The sequence below is a fragment of the Polypterus senegalus genome, chromosome 5 (genome assembly GCF_016835505.1).
Source record: "Polypterus senegalus isolate Bchr_013 chromosome 5, ASM1683550v1, whole genome shotgun sequence".
NCBI classification, from domain to species: Eukaryota; Metazoa; Chordata; class Cladistia; order Polypteriformes; family Polypteridae; genus Polypterus; species Polypterus senegalus.
In genome coordinates, this window is record NC_053158.1 from 141238503 (window position 1) to 141261457 (window position 22955).

At 35.7% G+C, this 22955-nt stretch overlaps 1 protein-coding gene across 1 annotated transcript in view; it reads left to right on the plus strand.

Moving 5' to 3' along the window:
* vps41 (VPS41 subunit of HOPS complex) overlaps window positions 1-22955 on the plus strand; it is a 145355-nt gene that overhangs the window by 116884 nt on the left and 5516 nt on the right. Inside the window, exons 20-27 of the mRNA XM_039753407.1 lie at window positions 6561-6602; window positions 6772-6822; window positions 8879-9016; window positions 9394-9448; window positions 11607-11747; window positions 14390-14526; window positions 20739-20838; window positions 20928-20972. Coding sequence (XP_039609341.1) covers window positions 6561-6602; window positions 6772-6822; window positions 8879-9016; window positions 9394-9448; window positions 11607-11747; window positions 14390-14526; window positions 20739-20838; window positions 20928-20972 — 709 coding nt within the window. The remainder of the gene's footprint in view (window positions 1-6560; window positions 6603-6771; window positions 6823-8878; window positions 9017-9393; window positions 9449-11606; window positions 11748-14389; window positions 14527-20738; window positions 20839-20927; window positions 20973-22955) is intronic.

A 22955-nucleotide genomic window follows, 5' to 3' on the forward strand; every position in this document is an offset into this window, starting at 1 on the left:
TTACAGAGATTTATTTTAAATGTTATAATATATCCTGATTTACGTGCTATACTTTCAGCTAAACTCCCACTTGTTCAATATTAGCAGTATTCCTTTTCCACCTCTTTCTAGTTACACTATTTCAGGTGTGTGTTTCATTTGGAGTGCTTATAATAATTAGAAACTATTGATATTTCAGCAACCTATGAACTCACTGGTGTTCATAGGTGTGTTTTAGGTATGCCATACTTTGTGTCATGTTGGAAAGACTGGTACTCTAAACTGTTTGTTCTTAGCCTTGTTTAAGAAGGCAATATGTGCAGTGATGTAGGCAAAGGTTTTAAGTGTGTCACTGTGATCTGTGAGGGTTATTCATAAACACTATTTTATTTACAATTGGAATCCAGCTGAAAGTGTGAATCTGACAGTGAGATGAGATGAGTCAAGTGTTATAGTGCTAATGTGCCATGTTTGGTTGGGATTGTCAGGTTCGACAGCTATTTCAAGGTTTCCAAACAAGCAACCTCTACAAGTAACCGTGTGCTATTTCCTAATCATGCCCCTGTCAGCAAACACATTGTACAAATGTTTGAAGGTTGCATGTTCAAAGAGGTATAAAAATTGCATGGAACCTAGAGAGCACACCTACAAATGGATGGAAGATATCGCTCCTGCCTGTGCTTAGGACCGCCAAAATGCTTTCCCACACTCTTGTCTCGAAGTTGGACAAGTGCTGATTGCAGGAAACCATGACGCATTTGTTTTGGCCAAGTGTTGCTTTCCTTTGACTATAATTTTATTGTGTTAAACCTATATTAAACAGAAGCTAAAGTGTAATCTTTCTTTAGTGTTACCGATTCTTTATTCCATTTATATTCACCACTGTGCCACGAGGGAGGGGAGGGATGGATAGATACTTTACTAATCCCAAGGGGAAATTCACATACTCCAGCAGCAGCATACCGATGATAAAAAAAAGAGTGATAAAAATGCAGGTATAACAGACAATAACTTTGTATACTGTTAACGTTGACCCCCAGGTGGAATTGAAGAGTTGCATAGTGTGGGCGAGGAATGATCTCCTCAGTCTGTCAGTGGAGCAGGACAGTGACAGCAGTCTGTCGCTGAAGCTGCTCCACTGTCTGGAGATGATACTGTTTAGTGGATGCAGTGGATTCTCCATGAATGACAGGAGCCTGCTCAGCGCCCATCACTCTGCCACGGATGTCAAAATGTACAGCTCCATGCCAACAATAGAGCCTGCCTTCCTCACCAGTTTGTCTAGGTGTGAGGTCTCTTCTTTATACTGCCTTCCCTGCACACCACCGCGTTGAAGAGGGTGCTCGCCACAACCATCTGATAGAATATCTGCAGCATCTTATTGCAGATGTTGAAGGACGCCAGCCTTCTAAGGAAGTATAGTTGGCTCTGTCCTCTCTTGCACAGAGCAGCAGTAATAGCAGTCCAGTCCAATTTATCATCCAGCTTCACTCCAAGGTATTTATAAGTCAGCACCCTCTGCACACAGTCACCTCTAATGATCACAGGGTCCGTGAAGGGCCTGGGCCTCCTAAAATCCACCACCAGCTCCTTGGTTTTGCTGGTGTTCAGTTGTAGGTGGTTTGAGTCGCACCATTTAACAATGTCCTTGATTAGGTTCCTATACTCCTCCTCCTGCCCACTCCTGATGCAGCCCATGATAGCAGTGTCGTCAGCGAACTTTTGCATGTGGGAGGACTACAAGTTGTATTGGAAGTCCGATGTATATAGGCTGAACAGGACCAGAGAAAGTACAGTCCCCTGTGGCGCTCCTGTGTTGCTGACCACAATGTCGGACCAGGCAGTTCCCGATACGCACACACTGAGGTCTGTCTTTAAGAGAGCCCACGATCCATGCCACCAGGTTTGAATCTACTCCCATCTCTGTCAGCTTGTCCCTAAGGAGCAGAGGTTGGATGGTGTTGAAGGCACTAGAGAAGTCCAGAAACATAATTCTTACAGCACCACTGCCTCTGTCCAAGTGGGAGAGGTATCGGTGTAGCATATAGATTATGGCATCCTCCGCTCCCACCATCTCCTGGTATGCGAACTGTCGCGGGTCGAGGGCGTGGCAGACCTGTTGCCTCAGGTGGTGAAGCAGCAGCCGCTCCATGGTCTTCATCACATATGACGTCAGAGCGATAGGCCAGAAGTCATTCAGTTCACCAGGACGTGATACCTTTGGTACTGGGGTGATGCAAGATGTTTTCCAAAGCCTCGGGACTGTTTCAGGCTAAGGTTGAAGATGCACTGTAGAGGACTCCCCAGCTCCAATGCACAGGCCTTCAGCAGTCGTGGCGATACTCCATCTGGACCCACTGCTTTGCTGGCACGAAGTCTCCTCAGCTCTCTGCTTACCCATGCTGCTGTAATTGTGGGTGGGTGGGTGGAAACTCTCTCTTACGCTGGTATAAAGATGCAACTTTATGTATATTGTTGGGTTAGTAATGACTGCAATCACTAACAGACCTCTTCCCAGGGAGCATGCGCCCCCTGCTAGATACAATTAGGATACAGTCACAGTGTGTTTAGCTAAAATTATATTTAAGACCAGAAGTCTAAAAATTGTATAAATAATTTAAATTTAGACTATTTAACACTAGAATACAGAGCTGTTCTTTCTTACTGATGCTTTTTACAGTTGCTAAAGAACACTTGCTTTTCTGGCTCTGGAAAACATCAGATATTAAAGGGGTAATAAAGGATTCACTTAAATCTCTTATGATAACACATATATATATATATATATATATATATATATATATATATATATATATATATATATATATATATATATATATATATATCTCATATATATTATATTATATATGGAAGCTCGGTTCACGAACGCCTCGGTACACGTACAACTCGGTTTACGACGAAACAGTTCGCCAAACTTTTGGCTCGGTTCACGACCACACACTCAGTATACGAACAAGCCAGTTTCCCTTTCGGTTTGTACATGTTCAGTCTCTCCCTGTGCATTTCCTGTGCAGCGAGTGAGCGAGCAAGAGAGAGAGCGAGAGAGCGCACACACACACACACACACACACACAGAAGCAGCGCACAAACATAAAGGCATCAGGAGAGAGTCGTGCACACACACACACAGGCAGCACAGGAGAGAGCGCCAGACACATGCAGCGTGCAGACACACACACACACACACAAAGAGGCAGCGCGCAGACACACACACACAGAGGCAGCGTGCAGACGCACAGACACACAGGCAGTGCAAGAGAGAGCTGGACGCATTAAGGTAGGAAGGCAGTTAAAGAATGCACTGGGCTTGATTTTGTTTTCACTTCTGTTTCCAGCGATTGGTTCGTAGTGTGCATTGTTGCAATATTATTTTTCTTGGTGGTTTATTAAATTTCGGATTTTTCAAATGTTCATTTTTTCCCTGTGCTTAAAACTCATTAAAAAAAGTGCTTTTAGCCAGCGGTTGGTAGCGCTATAGCGCAAACTATTGTAGTGTTAGTTTTCTCTGTAGTTCAAGGTTTTCTCAGTGTTATTCATTTAGTTTACTATTACACTGTGCAATCTAATGGTTTAATTAACTATATTTGTGCTTAAAAGTTTACAAATATATATATATATATTCACATACAGTTTGGTATGGTCTGAAACGGATTAATTGTATTTACATACAATCCTATGGGGGGCAATTGCTTCGGTTTACGACCAGAGTTTTGGAACGAATTATGGTCGTGAACAGAGGTTCTACTGTGTATATATATATATATATATATATATATATATTTATATCTCATATATATACAACCCCAAATCAGAAAAAGTTGGGACACTGTGGAAAATGTGAATAAAAAAATAAAGCAGTAATTTTTCAAATTTCCCTTAACTTTTATTTCATTGCAGAAAGTATGAACACAAGATAATTCATGTTTTTTTTTGGTCAACATCATTTGATTTGTAAATAAACATCCATTCTTGTCATTCAGGCTTGCAACACATTCCAAAAAAAGTTGGGATGGGGGCAATTCAGGGTAGTAATGAGGTATAATAACTAAATAATGATGTGATTTGAAACTGGTGATGTTAACAGGTGATTGCAATCATGATTCGGTGCCAAAGCAGCATCGAGGAAAGGCCTACTCCTTTAGGAGCAAAGATGGGCAGAGGATCGCCAGTTTGCCACCAAGTGCGGGCAAAAATCTTTGAAATGATGAAGAAAAACATTTCACAAAGACAGATAGGAAGATATTTGGGCATTTCTCCCTCTACAGTGCATAACATAATGAAAAGGATCAGGGAAGCAGGAAGACCTCAAAAAAGCGCTGAAGAAAACATGCATTATATAATTGAGAAGGCAGCGAAACAATAAGAAGCGAGCGAGTGACATATACAACCATATTCATGAGTTCTGCTACTTCGGAAACAAAGCACGATGTAAACCTACACTTTAAATTAAGTTCATAGACAGGCTGCCGCTGGCGTTTGTAATTTAGTGCCTGCCCATATAAGGCCGTCCGTCAGCGGCAATCCAATAGCAAACTGCCAGAATTAATACTTTTAAAGTGAATATTCTTTTTAAGTTTTTATATCTTGTTATTCTTCTGTATTCTCAAATTCTTTCATAAAAATCAGGATACATTTTTAATGTAATTTCTTTGTAATACATAAAGTCCTTTATTTTGACACTTTACTTTGGAAGTTTGCTATTAGTGCACACTTTTAGAGATCTCTGTATTGACAGTGTGTATGATTCAAGAAAAATGCTCTTCAAATATACTGTAATCTTCTAGTAGCATGCTATATATTTATAATGCCTGAAACTATGCTAGCAATTTATTTCAAGGAACACATCCTTAGATAATCTTAGGCAGTGACAGAAGCATGAACTTTCAAAAAGAGTCTCAGATGAAGAATGTAACTCAGCTTGTATATTAGACTCATCAGCTCTAATTATCTAATATCTATTTGGAACAAGATCCAGACTATAAATTAAGTAATGAAATTAATACTCGCTAGGCTGTATATTTTGGGAATAGTCCAAAAATATTTGCTTGTTTCTCAGATACTTTTGATTTTTATATTATTTCCAGTCCTTTTAATTGCCTCATTTGTAGCAATGCCAGGTAGAAGAAAATTGAGAAGAGATACACCACATTGCTTATTCATTCGTTAGGAAAGTGATGCATTATCTAAAACTAGAATAGAAGTAAATTGTCTCCACGAGGAACCGTTCTAATCTTTCTCAGAATTTGGCAAGAATTAATGTTGTTCTAAAGTAAATACTGAACCTCACTTTAACCTCTTTGATGTCTCACTGTACATAAGGAATTACCTCAGACTGAACACTCTGTTCACACTATTTCACATAAATTTAATCATAATCTTAAATGTTTCATATGTAGCGTTGATTGTCCTGTATTTTTGACTAAATTGTTTTGCCTAATCTAATTTGATTTATAAAGTCAGTAAATTTATGTTTTTGCATTTATATATAACTACAGATCTTCATATCCTCATCCCTACAATAATTTTCCACTAACAATCTGAGTAAATATGGGTATACTACATCAGATGATAAAAATTCAACTTGAATATTGACTGTAGGATTTTCACATATTGGATATGTTAGCTTTCATAAAACGTAGAGCTAAAAGAGATGAGAGATTGGCTACTGCTTATCTGCTGTGTTGTTGTACTTGCTTAAGTATTGTTGTACTTACTTAAAGCTTCTTCCGTCCATTCTTTTTGTTTTGCTTTAGACCTTCTTGTGTTTTCCTCTATTTGTAAATTAGAGGAAAAAGAAGTCATCCTTTTTATTTCTTTTGTAGCAAGTGACAGGAACTCTTCTAGTGAATGTATGGTATAAACAACTCTAAATGTACCAGGGATTGTTATACCAAAGAAGTAAAGATCAGCTCCTTAACAAAACTGTAAATCAAACTCAAAAGTCACTAAAAGGGCAAAAACAAAAACCTACAATATTCCTTAAATTAAATTGTTTGAGTAACTAAAAGTCTGTCACTGACAGAATTATCATTTATTTTCTCTAAGTACCTTTTTTTTATTGTGTCTACCAAGGCCTCAAATAAGCCATATTCTTACAACACTTAGAGTAACCAAGCTTCCAAAGAGTGACAATGGGTGACATGAAAAATACATGAATTGACACCAAAAAATGCAAAAATAATTTGAATAACATGAAAGCATTATGCCTTCCTTTTAATTGATGACTCTGTACCCTGAATTTGATAATTTGATAGTCTAGTACAATTATAGGAATAAATATTACTGCATACAAGCTTCCATCTATTGTAGTAGTGTAATATCTGTATGATAGTATGCATACTGGCAAACTACAATAATGTGCTTCTGCTATCCAAAAAGGAAAAAAATGAGATTAAATATAGTGACTCGAAATTACTGACACACTTTATCAAGCTCTCATATTTGAAATTACATTATGCAGAAGTGTTTTTCAATGCATAATACATATGTTCTCATAGAAATAATTGTTCAAGTGATTTGCACACATGTGATCGTTAACAGAAATGTTTTAACTTTTTTAGAAAGCTGTTGACATGTTGCTGGACAATGAAGACAAAATATCAGTGAGTATCACGCATTTTTTTCTGCTACAGTATTATATGCCTTCATAATTATTTTTTTTAAACTGTTTTAGTTTAAGCACTAAAAATCCTCCTTTTGGAGGATTGAAAAGTGAACAGGTCTACTCAGTTCTTTACTTGGTTATTACAGATATCATGTTTTTGTCTTTAGATTGATAAAGTTGTGGAGGAACTTGCACATCATCCTGCAATGCAACACGTGGTGAGTGCAAAAGATAAACGTTTATCTCTTCAATTGCACACAGGAATTTTACTAAACTATTTTTTATATAAATTATATATAGAGAAAGAGTGAGGGAGTGAGCAGTTTACTTTGTGCATTATTCAGTTAATTCTAGCACTTCTTTAATAATTTCGAGTTTACTATAGTACATGTAGTGTGCACTGCATATATAATTTTGAGACTTAATGCACATCTCTATATTGAGAAAACTGAAGAACCCCAGTTAGCTTAAACATTATATTTCAGTACCTTTTAAATTATGCATTTCTCCTATTGACCAAAGTGTTTAAGCAGTTACCAAACTCTTCTTGTTAAATCAGTTTTTTTTTTTTATTCTGGTCTGTTCTGTTCTGCTAAGGTGGAAATCATCCAGAGATAAGGCACCAGTCCGTCACCAGGCATTCTCATGTACTCTCACACATAAAACAGAAGAATTGTTTTTGTCACAGTTCATGAAAGAGGCGTACTGCTAGACTAAAAGAAATACTTATGTGCAGTCATTGCTGAGTATCTACTTGTGATTCTCTTTGTGATTGTTTTTGTTTTTAATAAACATGACTGTCTCACTTTGTTACGTGCAAACAAGTGTTATGAATTAAAGGTTATTCACATTTGAGATGGTTGTAACTGGAGAATGAGCTCTTATAGTAGCATTGTACACAAGCTCAAGACAGTGATTGAGAGAATGATAAACTGACTTTACAAAAACATTTCCAGTTGTTTTAGCTATTTTGGGAAATAGGTACTGACTAAGGGCGAGTCAAGTAGTAACATTTTTAACAGTGTTTATATGACAAACACCATATAACAACATGAAAACTAACATATATTTTCTACAGAATTGAGTTTGATATACTTGGTATATATCATAATCCCTAACTGAAACAGGTGGTTCTTAGTCTAGTTACTTTCTAAATTTCTAATCTCCTTATTTCTCAGCTACTTTTTCTCTACTCCTGTTTCCTTTTTTCCACCAATGTCTGGGAACCCTTTCTCCTTGTCAGGAGCTGTTTTCATCTTCCTTACGACTCTGAGCTCCATTAGCTCAGACAGGTTATGTTCATTTTAAATGCTACCAGGATTTCACATGCTTCTCCAAGAATTGAGCCCCTAACAAGCTTTTGAGGCACTATATCATACTGCTGTCTGGTATCACATGGTCTCTGCAACCCAGATCCAAGATATTGTCTTAATGGACCATGCACCCAGGCTTCATCATGGGCCATATGTACTTTTCAACAAGCAGTGGGACTCTCCACGACTGTCTTTTAGGGAGACATGGTTGGGCTGCTGTGAATGCCTTCAACCAAACGCATCTATTAAGTTTTGTATTTTAAACTCTAAACTATGGAGTTCAGTTCACAGATTAAATTACTGCACTGCACTGGTCTCAGATAGCCAGATAGTCATGACATGTTTTCATTTACTTATGAAGCACATTAAGTGTTCCCTCATGGACCATACTGCTACTTAGGTAGTTTACCAGGGACCTGCCACAGCGGAGTTTTTTTTTTCCTCCTTGCAAGCAGCAAATGTTTAGGCTGTGCTCCTTTGGTAGGTCGCCAAAATAAATATTCTAGCTATGCCATTATTAGCCAAAAAGCTTTTCTTTTTTCTTTTGAAACTTAAATATTGGCCAAAAGAATTTATTTTAAAACTTTTATAATCATTCATTCAACCCAACAAATGCAATCTTGTTCATAATTGTTTTCAATTGATTTACCAATACCTAATGTCAACACTGGTTTGGATACAGTTTCCAAAGGTTATGGTAACTATTTTTAGAGATTTGCAGATTAACTACCGTCTGTGTTGGTGCTTGAAGGAAAAAATCTTTTGATTGCACATATTACAACAGAGTTGTAATGTATTTATTTTTTTTAAGTTTTTTTTTATTTATTTATTTATTTTTTCACCAACAGTTATTCTACCTCGGTGTTATTTTTTTAAATATTTTGAACACAATACTTAAAATTGTATTTTAAATATCTAAAATGTTTTGTTTTTGTTTGTTTGTTTGTTTGTTTTTACACAGTATCTTCATAAGCTATTTAAACGTGATCCACACAAGGGTCACAAATACCATGAGATGTTGATTAGCCTATATGCAGAATATGATCGACCAAATCTCCTACCCTTCTTGAGAGACAGCACACATTGTCCTCTAGAAAAGGTATTAAAATAACTAATAAAGTAAGTCTTTAATGCATATCATGTAGTGGAAATGTATTTTTTTGTTTCTTTTGTATTACTTATTGTAAGCACCAGTGCACCATTTGAACTGATTATCTAGTACTATTGTGACAGAAATTTCAAAGCCAGTTTGACAAAGAAAGCAAATATTTTTGAGTGTTTTATTAACATGATGCATGGTCTGTAGAAAGGAATGTTTAGTACTTGGTTTAAGAATTAATTTTATATTTATGTAAATAAATTTGATGTTAACTTTCAGAAAAAATAAATTAGAAAATGATTTGCAAACAATGTAAAGATATATTAAAACATCAGGAGGCTAAAAAAAATACAATAATATATTTTAATGTCTTTTAGGCTTTGGAAATTTGCCAACAGAGGAACTTTGTGGAAGAAACTGTATTTTTGCTAAGTATGTTACCAATTAACAGCATAATGGTTTGATAATATTTGGTTCAAATCAGCCCTGAGGTTCTTCTGCATGCATTCTGTATATCCCTCCACTTGTTCATTTTTATCTTATATATAGAGCTGTCCAGTTTGTACAATCAGGATATGTTTCTTGCATGGTGCTTACCCATGGGATAATGTAAATGTTTACGTAAGTATCAGTAAAGAGCATGTATGAGGAAGGGTGTGTCTGGAAGTTTTGGTTATATTTTATTTACAGGCACCTTAGTGTCATATAAACTGCTCTTGTAGGACCCATGCTGCAAATTTGCAATACTATCATCAGAAACTGAAGGAGATTGTTTTGGACAGCTAGTTTTAGTGTGCATTGAGCTCTATAATTTTTCTCCTTCTTTATCTGAATTTCTTTTTTTTCTCTTGCTATATATGTGCTGCCTTGTTCATCTCAGTTCAGTTTCTTGTCATTTTATTTAACAGTAATATATAAATTAATATATACAAAGTGTATAGCAGTATATCTTACAAAAGAAGTAATAATCTAACAGTACAAGTGAGTGAGCTGAAGAGTTGTCAGAAATGTTAAATTAGTATTGCAAACTGATTTGTATACAGGTCCTTGCATTGCTAAGTCTCACACAGGGGTCATGCAGATAAGTTTAATTGCCTAGAATTATTTTTTTTTGTGAGTCACTGGTAACAGCATTCAGTATCATTTTACATTTTTGATTGTTGTGTGGCAGGTAGCCAGACCATTTTTTGATGGGGCATTTGGGGTCTCAGACAAAGTACTTTCTATAGGCATTAGTGTCCTGTATGGAAGGGAGCTTTGCACTAGCAGGAACTGGGTCATTTTAATCAATTACTTCAGGGCCTTGTGATCTGCCACAGTGCAGGTGTCATACCAGACAGTGATGCTGCTTGTCAGCATGATATTTACTATATTTTTGCGGACGTTAATGACGATTCAGGATAAATGATTAATTCTCCTCAGCCTTCCCAAAATGTGAAGGTGTTTTGGAGCCTTTTTAACAAGATAATTAGATCCTGTGATCCATTTTTAGTGATCTTGAAATCTAAAAAAGCTAGTTTTTCTTTCCACAGCAACCCCAGAAAAGGCAGTAAAAGCTTAACCCCCCACAAAGTCTCATGAAGACCATACTTAGTCACTTAGATTTGCTTATTTTTCTAAGAAAACAAGACTTTTCCCTCTTCCCTTGTGCAGCATCCTATGCAGACATCATACTTGGCATTGTGTCAAGTCACATCAGGACTATTAAAAACAGGCCAGATCTGACCATTTAGATGTCTTATGAAGCTTGCTCTTGTGTCAATGTACTTGTTGTCTTGCAATGTGTGTAATTTAACTAAAGATTGACTGAATAATGTATACATTAGCCAATATTTAATAAGTTTATCTTAATATATTTTATGAAGATATATATTTTTACATTTCTCATAAAATAATTTTGGTTGATTCATTTTTTAGAAGATGAAATGGTGTATTCATTTTTATGAAGCAAAATAAATGCAATTTTTCTTATTCTTAATCCTTAATAATAATCAATCGTAATTCGTAATACTAATCAAATAGGTATATCAAAGTGTTCACATCCGCACATTTTAATCCACAGATTTGCTTTAGGCAAACGATGCTGAAACATATATAGGCATAATAATATTCTCAACAAACTATTATTCCATAGTTCTATGTTACTCAACATTTTAAAACATATTATTTATTTATTTACTTACATTTTAGCAGAGCGTCAGCATGTGGGATTTTACTCAAAGTGATAACATTGAGGTCACACACTGCCACATATATAACAGTTGATAACTGGAGTCACCATAAAATACCTTCACAATTTGAAACTGAACCACAGAGAAGTAGCCGCAAGTAGGGAAGTCCAAAAGGGTGTAAAGCCTTAAGGACAAAAAGAAACTGGGGTTCTAAATTTTAAAAAGCAAGTCAGTTAAATGTAAATAAAATGTAAAATGTTTAATCAAAAAGTGTCTGGAATGAAAACCTACAACTACTAAGGCTCTCCAGGATCCGATTTTCACATCCCTATTTTATAGTTATCCAGTTCTGAGGAAGAATCATTGTTTTTATTATGTTTATAGCTACCTAGGAGTTCTAACATGTTTCTTTATTTCAGGCAGAATGGGCAATAGCCGGAGAGCTTTGCAAATGATAATGGAGGAGCTCTATGATGTAGACAAAGCGATTGAGTTTGCAAAGGAACAGGATGATGCTGAACTTTGGGAAGATCTAATATCTTATTCAATTGACAAGCCACGTAAGTTACAAACTTAAATGTTTTTCATGATAAGCTACCCTGCTGTTAGCAACTTGTTTGTATTAATAAATATTTAACTGGGACTGAAAACTGCCTTTTCCCCAGCAATTAAAGTAGAATATTCTGCCATAACCACAACAATATATAAATATCATCGTATGTGAAAGCATGTTTGAAATACTTGTTTATGTTTCTGTAGTGGATTTACTTCCGTTATAAAATGTCTTTTGTGTTCTTAGCTCTTATTATGATTAATACAAAATATATCATTATACATTTCGTCCTATAGGTATTTGGATAGTGACACAATTTTCATAATACTAGCTGTTTGTACCACCAAAGTGGATTTGAAATGAAGAAATAATTACATGATTGAAGTGTAGGATTTCATTATTAATTTAAAAGGTTTAAGAGAAATATAGTATGAACCATTTAGGAATGACAGCAATTTTTATACATTATCTCCCCATTTTCAGTGGCCGAAAAGTATTTTGGCATTTGACTGACAAGCTGTTCCATAGCCAGGTGTGAGAAGGTCCCTCATTATTTCATTAACTATTAAGCAGGTAGAAGGTCTGGAGTTGATTCCAAGTATGGAATTAGCATTTGGAAGCTGTTGCTTTGAACTCTCAATGTGTGGTCTAAAGTACTGCCCATGCAAGTAAAAACAGGTCATATTTAGGCAGAGAGAACAAAACAACCCCATCTGAGAGATAACAGAAACGCCAGGAGTGGTCAAATCAACCACCTGGTACATTCATAAAGAGAAGGGATGCACTGACGACCTGGACAACCATGGAAGACAATTATGCTGGATGATCGCAGAATTCTTTCCTTGATGAAGACAATACAATTCACGACATTAAGCCAAACCAAGAACACTCTCTGGAAGGTAGGCCTATCTTTTTGCCAAAGTCTACAATCAAGAGCAGACTTCATGAAAGTAAATACAGAGGGTTTACCACAAGCTGCAAACCATTGGCAATCCTCAAGCATAAGAAGGATAGATTAGACCTTGCCTGAAAGTATAAAATAAAAAGTCCAGTTTTGGCACAGTTTTCTTTGGACAAATGAAGTTAAGATCATTATGTACCAGAATGATGTATAGAGAAGAATATGGAGAAGAGAAGGAAAGGCTCATGATCTGCAGCATACCACATCATCTGTGAAACACAGTGGATTTGGTGTTATGACATGGGCATGCATAACTGCCTATTGAAGTGGCAGTGTAGAAGGCTATACTGTCTGCTCAGAGTCAGGCAAATGCTACAAAACTGAAAGATGATGCTTCACAGTACAGATGGACAATGAGCAAAACATACTGTGACAGAAAACCAAATACTTTTCAAGGCAAAGAAGTGGAATATTCTTCAATGACCAAGTCTATCAAATGACCTCATGCCAATTGGACATGCATTTCACTTGCTGAAGACAAAACTGAAGGCAGAAAGTCCAATGAACAAGCAGAATCTGAGGATAGCTGAAGTAAACCTAGCACTTGGAGACAGCCATGTCTTCCAGACTAAAGCAGTCATTGACTGCATAGGACTTTCAACCACGTATTGAAAATGATCATTATATTCATGATTATATTAGTTTGTCCAAATACTTTTGAACCCTTGAAAATAGGGGGACCATGTATAAAAATGTCTGTCTTTTCTAAATGGTTCATACAATATTTTTGTTAAATGCCTTAAATTAGAACTGCAAGTCTACACTTCAATCATATCTTGATTGGTTTATTTCAAATCTATTCTTGTCGCGCACAGAGCCAAAATTATGACAATTGCATCACTGTCCAAATACGTATGGCCCTAACTGTATAACTAATATATATATATATATATATATATATATATATATATATATATAGTATACAGTAGATATAGATAGATAAATATATAGTGCATTCAGAAATTATTCTGACTCAGTTTCTGCACACTTTATTATGTTGTACATTTAATTTTAAATGGATAAATTTGAAATTTTTGTCTATCAATCATTACACTCAATAAGCCATCATGACAAAGTGAAAACATGTTTTTAGAAAGGTTTTTTACATTTATTAAAAATAAAAATGAAATCACTTATTCTTATAAGTATTCAGACCCTTAATTCAGTACTTTGTAGAAACCCCTTTGGCAATATACAATACCCAGATTTGCATGTTTTCAGATATTATAAATATTGTTTATTCTTTAAATGTCCAGTTTCCACAACCAGAAAGTATTTCATCCCTTGGACATCATGGGGTAACTGATGGAACTGACTTTAGCAGCAATAACCTCAACTTAACACAACTTGAAGCTGCAATTTAGATCTGCACAAACTGAGAGCTAAGTTGGAAGAAAATAGAGTACTAATCAAGGATCTTAAAAAAATAGTACTCCTTTAAAATAGTTGCATTTATAACCCATAGGCTCGGCAGTACCTGTTTAGGCTTATGTGTGTTTCCTTGTTGAAACATAAAAATTATATTGTCTCCAGATGGATTCAATGGTCTAAATGTAGATTTATATAATGTAATTAGTTGTTGTCATGTGCTTGTTTTAATATCTCAGAATGTAACTGTCTGTAACTTTAAAATGTTTCACTCTACAGCACTAGATATTGTATAATTGTTTTTTTTTTTTTAAACATAGCTTTTATCACAGGCCTGTTAAACAACATTGGGACACATGTGGATCCAATTCTTTTAATCCATAGAATCAAGGAAGGCATGGAAATTCCTAATCTTAGAGATTCACTAGTAAAGATCCTTCATGACTATAATCTGCAAGTAAGTACCTGGTTTGCTCTATCGTCACTTGGTTTAAAATAGTTACCTATATGCTACTTAACTAAAATACATGGTGTAAAAATATAAAAAGGGTGTTTTGTGTCTAAGCTTCACATATAGCAATATGTACAGTGATCCCTCGCTATATCGCACTTCGACTTCCGCGTCTTCACTCTATCGTGGATTTTAAATGTAAGCATATCTAAATATATATCACGGATTTTTCGCTGGTTCGCGGATTTCTGCGGATAATGGGTCTTTTGATTTATGGTACATGCTTCCTCAGTTTGTTTGCCCAGCTGATTTCATACAAGGGACACTATTGGCGGATGGCTTAAAAGCTACCCATTCAGAGCACGTATTAAATAAAACTCCTAAATGATATGCGATGTGCTTCCTGAGCAGTGCTTGATTGTTTGCTTTTCTCAGACTCTCTCTGACGTTCTCTGCTCCTGGCGGAGGGGGTGTGAGCAGAGTGGCTGTTTGCACAGAGGCTGTTTGCCTAGAAGATACGGACGCTACTCTAAAAATGCTGAAAGACTACCTTCACATTGCTCCCTTCTGTTGCGGTGTGCAACAGCACGTATTGATTTTTTGATTGTTTGCTTTTCTGTCACGCTCTCTCTCTCTCTCTCTCTGAAATTCTCTGCTCCTGACAGCGCTCCTTTGAATAGAAGATATGTTTGCATTTTTATTATTGTGAGAAAGAACTGTCATCTCTGTCTTGTCATGGAGCACAGTTTAAACTTTTGACTTAAGGGTGTTATTTCATGTCTAGAGGGCTCTAATAATGTTAACAGTGTGGGAGAGTTTATAAGGGCTTAAAATATATAAAAATAACCATACAAACATATGGTTTCTTCTTCGCGTATTTTCACCTATCACTGGGGATTCTGGAACGCAACCCCCACGATCAAGGAGGGATTACTGTATTTGTATAGTCTCCTTTATAACTGTCTAAAGCGCTTGCAGTGGTAGTGGATATAAAAAATTCTGTATAAAATAAATATTGATTTCCATAGATAATTCAGTTTGAGTCATTATCTTTGCCAAATAAGATTGATAAGGCAAGCTTAATGAAAATGTAAAGTATGGTGCCATACTTTGTTTCAAAAAACTGAAATGATTTGGTAGGGTAATCTTTCAGAATGTACAGATGAAAATATAAACTTATTCTGTATAATACTCCATACTGTTGGCGTATTTAGTAAACAAATAAAGCTGTCTTTTAATAATTTTTACGAGTATTATTTTTTGCCATATTACATTAACCCATCTTCCATTACACTTGTTACTGTGCTGCCCCTGCCATTTGAGCAGCATTGCAGGCAAAACACTCAGCATCTGTTTACAGGGACAACAGTGCATTACAGGGCACACACTTCCTTACTTACACCAATTGAATTTAGAGTCCATAAACAACCTAGCACACACACCTTGGCGTTGTGGAGGAAAGTTTTGATTATTTACAGAAAAGCCATGATTGACATGGAGAATGTATGAAGATGCCCAGACCTGAATTTCAACCCAGAAGTCTATGTAGGACCAAATTTGACATACCAAATATAGCTTAAAGCCAACCATACTACACATTTTACAAATCACTGTAGATTAGGGATTTAAGCTATTATTTTTTTTCTACTTGTTTTTTTCCGCCATATTTTCTTCTTGTTAAATATCACTTAAAATATTTTATTTGCATGTTGACATAAGAATAAATGAAAGATGTATGAGATGGTTTCATGCAGTCTCTTTTATTGTTCAGTCTGAAAAGATTTTGAAAGGTCCGAAATAGAATGTAATCTACATGAAAGACCAAGACAGAATATGTCTAAGTATACAGTATTTATATACGTTATTAAATTTTGGGTATAATTGCCATTTTGGAATAATAGACTTGTTCTGACATTTTATTCACTGAATGCCTGCATAGATTTCCATTAAATAAAATTTGAGGTCAGTAAAAGATAATTATTGTAGACCTTCATATTACATACTTAATAATGTATACTTAAAGAAAAATGTTGAGTACTATATTGGTGTGATACTGGGAAAAGCAAAGCAATTGTTGAGGAAGGCAAAAGAATAATAAGGTAGATTAGTGGAGGCCACATTGCTGTGACCTACAGTATAAATTCTTATGATGGAGTTTTTATGTAAATGTGTACAGTTTTGCATAATTTTAAAACTGTTTCAACAATAATGGGCAGAGTGGTGGCTCTGAGGGTAAGGATCTGTGCTGCTATCGGGAAGGTTGCCAGTTCAAATCCTGTTACTTCCAGAAGGGATCCTATTCTTTTGAGCCCTTGAGCAAGGCTCTTAACTTGAAAATGACTCTAGGGGTGCTATACAATGGTTGACCTTGTGCTCTGACCTCCAAAAGTGATGCAGGTAGACAGCTTAATAATAATTAATGAATTATTTCAAAAATCTGTGCCTTGTATAATAATTTAATAAATGTTGTGGTTCACTTTTTTCATTACATTGTCCTATTTCACAAGATTATAAAAATTCGTCAGAGTTGCTAATGCTGCAATGTTATTAACTTGAAAAGAACAGGTATGAGTTTTTCTAATGTACAAGACTAAAGGAAACCCAAAAGTATAATACAGGAGTTTAAATAGCAGTTTTGATGTTCCACAGCCAGCCAAACAGACTATTGGTTTACATAATTTCAGTACCCTGCCAGTACGTCTAATTAAATGCTGAGTCTGAAAATGAAACCAATAACACTTGGATGATGTTGAAGTTTATAAAAGGAGAAAATAAAAAAAACTAGAAGAAAGAAATTAATAGGATGGCACACTTGGACTTAATGTGGACCGGTGACCAAATCACATCAAAAAGCTGTGGCCTTGGTCCATTTCATTGCTACTTTACTATAACGTTCAGCCTTTGTAAACAAAATGTTTAGTTGAAGACTAGAATTTGTTATTGATTAATGATTTTAGTGATACATAGAGAATCCTTAAGATTGTTAATATAGATGATACTTTATTTGTTCCGAAGATGAAATAAACATTTTTACAGAAGTTCAAAAATATGTATATATCCTACTTAACATAACTCATACGTTCTCAGATGTTATAGATGTAGGTAGCTTCAGATCCTTTACACTCACCCTGTGATATCTTCCAAGCTTGAAGTTGAGACAAGTTAACATTCAGGTCTGCATTGATAGCAGCATCTCTTCAGTTTAATTTAAAAAAATAATTCAAAAATTTATAGTACCGTAGATCCCATTATATAAGCCGAGAATTCAAAAAAGTGTTTTAGTTGTTGATTTTATTAATAAAATTTATAATAAATTATCGGGAAGTTTAAAATAAAATTTTTTGTTTTGATTTACGATCAACATCTTGCGTTACAAAACGGATGCGGTCACGTGTATCCGCTATGCGATTGTAAACAAACAACTGGGAGCGTTAGTAGCGTCAGTCGGAGCCCAGATACATGTGTTTGTGGATGTAATTTCCGTCATTGCAGTGATTTACCTATACATATAATTCACTAAGACCATGAAAGCAAGACACATAATTGCTAAGGAAGGAAGAGAAGGTAAAGAAAGCGATCACAATCGAAACGAAGATGGACATTGTGTGGAAATATCTCCTTCTCTCCCTTCCTGCAGCCCAAAGATGTCAAATTAAATTGTGAGTACAGTATGAAATTGTTTCTAGAATAGAATGCCTTTTATTGTCACTATACGCATCTACAATGAAATTAAAAGCAGTTCCTGCAGTGCAGAAAAAAGTTCTGTATGAGGCTTGTATGGTTGTTTTTTAGCCTTAGCATAACGCCGTATCTGCGGCCCCGCTTCTGCTTTCTTTCCCTTCTCCGTCTGTGTCGTCTCCTAGACCCAACAACAATCCGCGGAGAGCCCGCTGGTCTCGCTATGTTGTCTGGGATGTTGTGCATGTGATGAAAAACACTCGAAACAGATGTCTGGCTCTGGACACCGATGTCTATAAGGTTCTGAATGGTGTAGCGGATGTTCGCCAAACCAATCGTGCACAAACAAGGACAAAAAAAAAGTACAAAAACAACAAAAAAAGTGCACTGAAAAGGAGAGCCCTGAGCCGCTATGCACCATGTATGCCGCCATGCTCCTAGCTTAATCAAGTAGGCTAGGCACTTTTTATAACTTTTTGGTTAGTACATTTGAAAAATTATTGGTGTTTTGGTAAATTATGCACATTATACAACCCTTTTTTATTATGAAAAGGTTAAGTAAGTGTTGCAGTGGGAGGTTCGGAACGCATTATGGGTTAGCCTTTGCGAAGTCCAAGGGTCCACTGTATTGTGTATTTAAGTTGATCAAATTTATAACAAGTCTCCGGAAATCCACCCGTCAATGTACCGTATTCAGGTTTCATTTTACCAAACTTCTCCGCAATCACTTCCTGGTTTCCATCAAAAATGCCGGCGGTCTCAAATTCTCGCCAATAAACATTATAAATATACCTGAAGAGACACTTTTAAGGAAATTTAGAAAATTTTGCTTGGAGAAGGGGGTCGGCTTAAATACTGGTCATCGGCAAATACATGTAGTTTAGTAGGTAGAGAAGGGGGTCGGCTAATATACCGGGTCGGCTTGTATTCCGGGATCTACGGTAACAAGACAGGACCCAATGTTAAAATGAATAACATTAAAAACATTAAGTTTAAAAATAATTGGTATAAAACGCTGTAAATCAGGAGCATTATTAGGTTTAATAGTAGTTCAAAGTCATGCGTATTTACATAAACACACAAGCTAGTTGACACAGACCCAATTTTAGCCTCAGTATTTAACACTAGGTAAAAGCAAACCTAGAATATCCAGAGAAGAGTAATGTAAGCACTGGGAGAATGTAACTAAGACCTTGGATTCCTTAAGGCAATGACTGTAATCACTAATCATTACACCTCCATTCTTTCAAAAAATATATTAAAGTTTGCTATCTAGATTGACTTCTTTAAAAAAAAGCAATTGGTCTTTAACCTTGCATTTCATGTGAAATGCTCAGTTCTTGGTCCTTGTAATAGCAAAAGGTGACCCTATTGTTGTGATAGAGTTTGTGACAAAACCTGGGTTCTCTTCCTGTTTGCCTTAGGCATATCTTTCTGACTCCACCTTCAATTTCACCCTGGCACTGAGTTGGCCATCTCTGACTTTAACTTCGAGTAAACAAGCAACCTTTAATCTGTATCAGGCATACCAGGCTCATGGCGTCTTTGCAACTTATAACCTTTAGTTATAGTTTATTCCATAAATATCTTGTTCTGCAGCGCAAGTTCACTTTTATAGAGAAATAAAAGCTCCATTATTCCGCATCCTGGTCTGTGTTTCCTAGAGGTATGTCTCTTTTTGACATTTGTTTATTTTGCCCCAATGTAACTCCTTGATTAAGGCCAAGCATCTTACAGAATGGTTCCTTATGTTTATAGTATTGCTTGTTTCTGTCCCATCTGGTGCTGATCTCATCACCTTAGGATGCTAGATTACACAGGTAGGACTGTAGTGCACGTTGCAAATTGCACAACTCTATGGTGATATTCCTGTATAGTTTCACATTTCAAGATTTCCCTTTTTTTCTGACCACCAGTAACATGTAGCCTGATATAGCCATTTCTTCACATATGCTTTCCAAGTACAGTGAGTTCAGTTGCAATCCCTGTCTTTTTTTTATTTTAGTATTATTTTTTCGTTCTGGCATGCTACATAAAACTTGAGACATCAGACCACCAAGCCTCTTTTCTGTTTTCAAGGTCCAAAACACTCTTATTCCTCATAGTTGCATTATATGTATTTTATTTCTGGCTAAGTGCGCATTGGAGCCTGCCTCTATGACTTAATACACAATCAAACCAGGGTAGTCTGGATGGACTGAGTCACTGGGTATATTGAAATAAATATATGGTGGTCATGGGAATGTAACCCTACTGCTTCTAACTCACTGTTTATGTAAATGAAGTGTGCAAGTGAAAGTCATTGGAAAAATCATGTAATGTGAAAGGTATTTCCACACTAGTTATTTCCTTTTTTTTTTGTCTTATATGATCAGTAAAACTGTATATAGCTAAGCATTTCAATCCAGTACAGTACCAAAGTAGTATACCACAGCAATATTGTATTATCAATGAAACATATATGTTTAGGATTTTTTATTTAAAGTAGAATTATTTTATTGACCTCTTGATCATGAAACCCTGTACTACTTTGTTTTCAGATCCTGCTGCGAGAAGGCTGTAAGAAGATCCTAGTCGCTGACTCTTTATCTTTGTTGAAAAAGATGCATAGAACTCAGACAAGAGGCGTTAGAGTTGATGGTGAGTTGGAGTTTGTCACAAATTTCAGGTAATTTTATTAAACTCAAAAATCACATCTAATTTGTTTTAAAATTTCTGTCTTTCCTCAGAAGAGAATATTTGTGAATCATGCCATGAACCTATTTTACCATTAGGTAAGTCTTCATAAAGATATAACAGTAATCTAAGAGCCAGGTCATTGCTCAGGTTCCATTTTTTTTTTTCTTCCTACATCGGTTTACACTTCCTCTTAAAGATATTCCTGGAAATTTTATCTTGTATTTCTTTTTTAATTAGCAGCATAACATGATTCTGGAGTATGGATGATTGCAGATATCAGTCAAATCAAAAGTAAACTTGGGATACAAGATACTGTTTGTAATTTATTGTTTTAGAGCTGAGGAGTGGTGCTCTAAATCAGGGGTTCCCAAACTTTTCAGCTCACAACCCCCAAAATAACCGTGCCAGTTACTCGTGACCCCCACTATCCTCGGAAGTGGTTAAAATATACAAATGTTGCGCGCAACGGTGCACATGCGCCAATAAGCCTATCCAAACATGAGCATGACAACACGAAAGAACACAATGGTCTAACAACCATATAATTTTTTTTTTAATAGTAATTTACTCATTTGTTTAATTTCAACAAAATATCCTATCCAAACAAGAGCATGACAACAAAAAAGAACATAACGCTCTAACAACCATATAACTTTTTAAAAAATTGTTATTTACTCATTCGTTTAATTTCAACAAAACACCTCACCTAATGAGAAGGGTGGGCACAATGCTTGGAGCACAGCAAGTCCATTCTTGGGTTAATTTTGGAGACCGCAACTCGGAGATCATCCTCCAATTTACGTGAGTGCCGAAAAAGTCTTTTCGCAAAAGTAGGTAGTGCAAAACGGCATCAGTACATCCAACATACAAAATGTTATTTCTAAAAAATGAAATGAATTAATTTCTAAAAAGTTTAAAAAAAGTATTTGATTTCTTGGAAATCATCTCACGACCCCTACTTTGGGAACCACTGCTCTAAATAGACATGTTTTGTTTCCAAGTTTTTAATTACTAAAAGATTCCCTCCAGGACCAAATTTTTAAAATGTTCAGGCCATTCTTAAGAACACCTTAATTATCCAAATAGCATGTGCTTTTAAATTAATTCCAGGTCAATTAAAGAAATGCAGACCAATATAGACATCTTTTAACAGTATATAATTGTACAATAAAACAAACCATAATAAAAGTCTCACATTTCTTTTTTGATTTTTTTTGTGCAATGAAACAGCAACTCTTCTACTTTCATCTTAAAAATAACCCTGTAATGTATTTATTTTAGTTACCTCACTCGCTAAAATGAAGTTCCACTTTAATGCCACTGATTGCTGAAAACAAATAAGTACTGGCATGTAATTTTACGTAGATACTTTTCTTTTCAAGGTAATTTTGCTTAATTTTCTTAATTTTGCACTTGGAAAGCATTGAAATTTCACGGGTGTGCTTTTATGGGTAGGAATTCTGAGGTATGAAATTGACAGTTATGAGCATTTTATGTCATTAATGCTACTCATGTCACTCTTTAAACACTTCAAAAGTGAGTCTTGGCCTTATGTCACCATAATGTATTGTTAGACTGTCACATTGTAAACTTATGTGTTACCTTTTATTGATTCACTAGAACCTTCTCTGACCTGCAGGATATGCAGATTTTCAATCAGAGAACAGAGATAAGAGCTCTGGCAAAAGGTTCAGTACCAGTGATTACAACTCTTTTATATAACCTCTTTTCTTTTACTTTATCCCATAAGTAATCCTCATAAGAATTTCAACAGTTCATACAGAATAATGCAGTTTAGGATTTGATATAGAAGTAAATTTTCAAAGAAAAATAATTATTTTTCACCAATTAACTCCTTCAGGGCGGATGTCAACTCTTTTTTCGAAATGTAGGGGTTAGAGGACAAAATTACCTGTAAACGGTGACCAAACTTGATGTTTAATTTTAGTTCGACTCTCTTTGTTAGTAGGAAAGTTAGCTTTGTTGATTTGATCTCAATTCCCTGCGTGTGCATGAGTAGCAAAGAGCTGCTGACATTGACATCTGGCGAGAGACCAAAGTGAATGAGCAAAACAAAA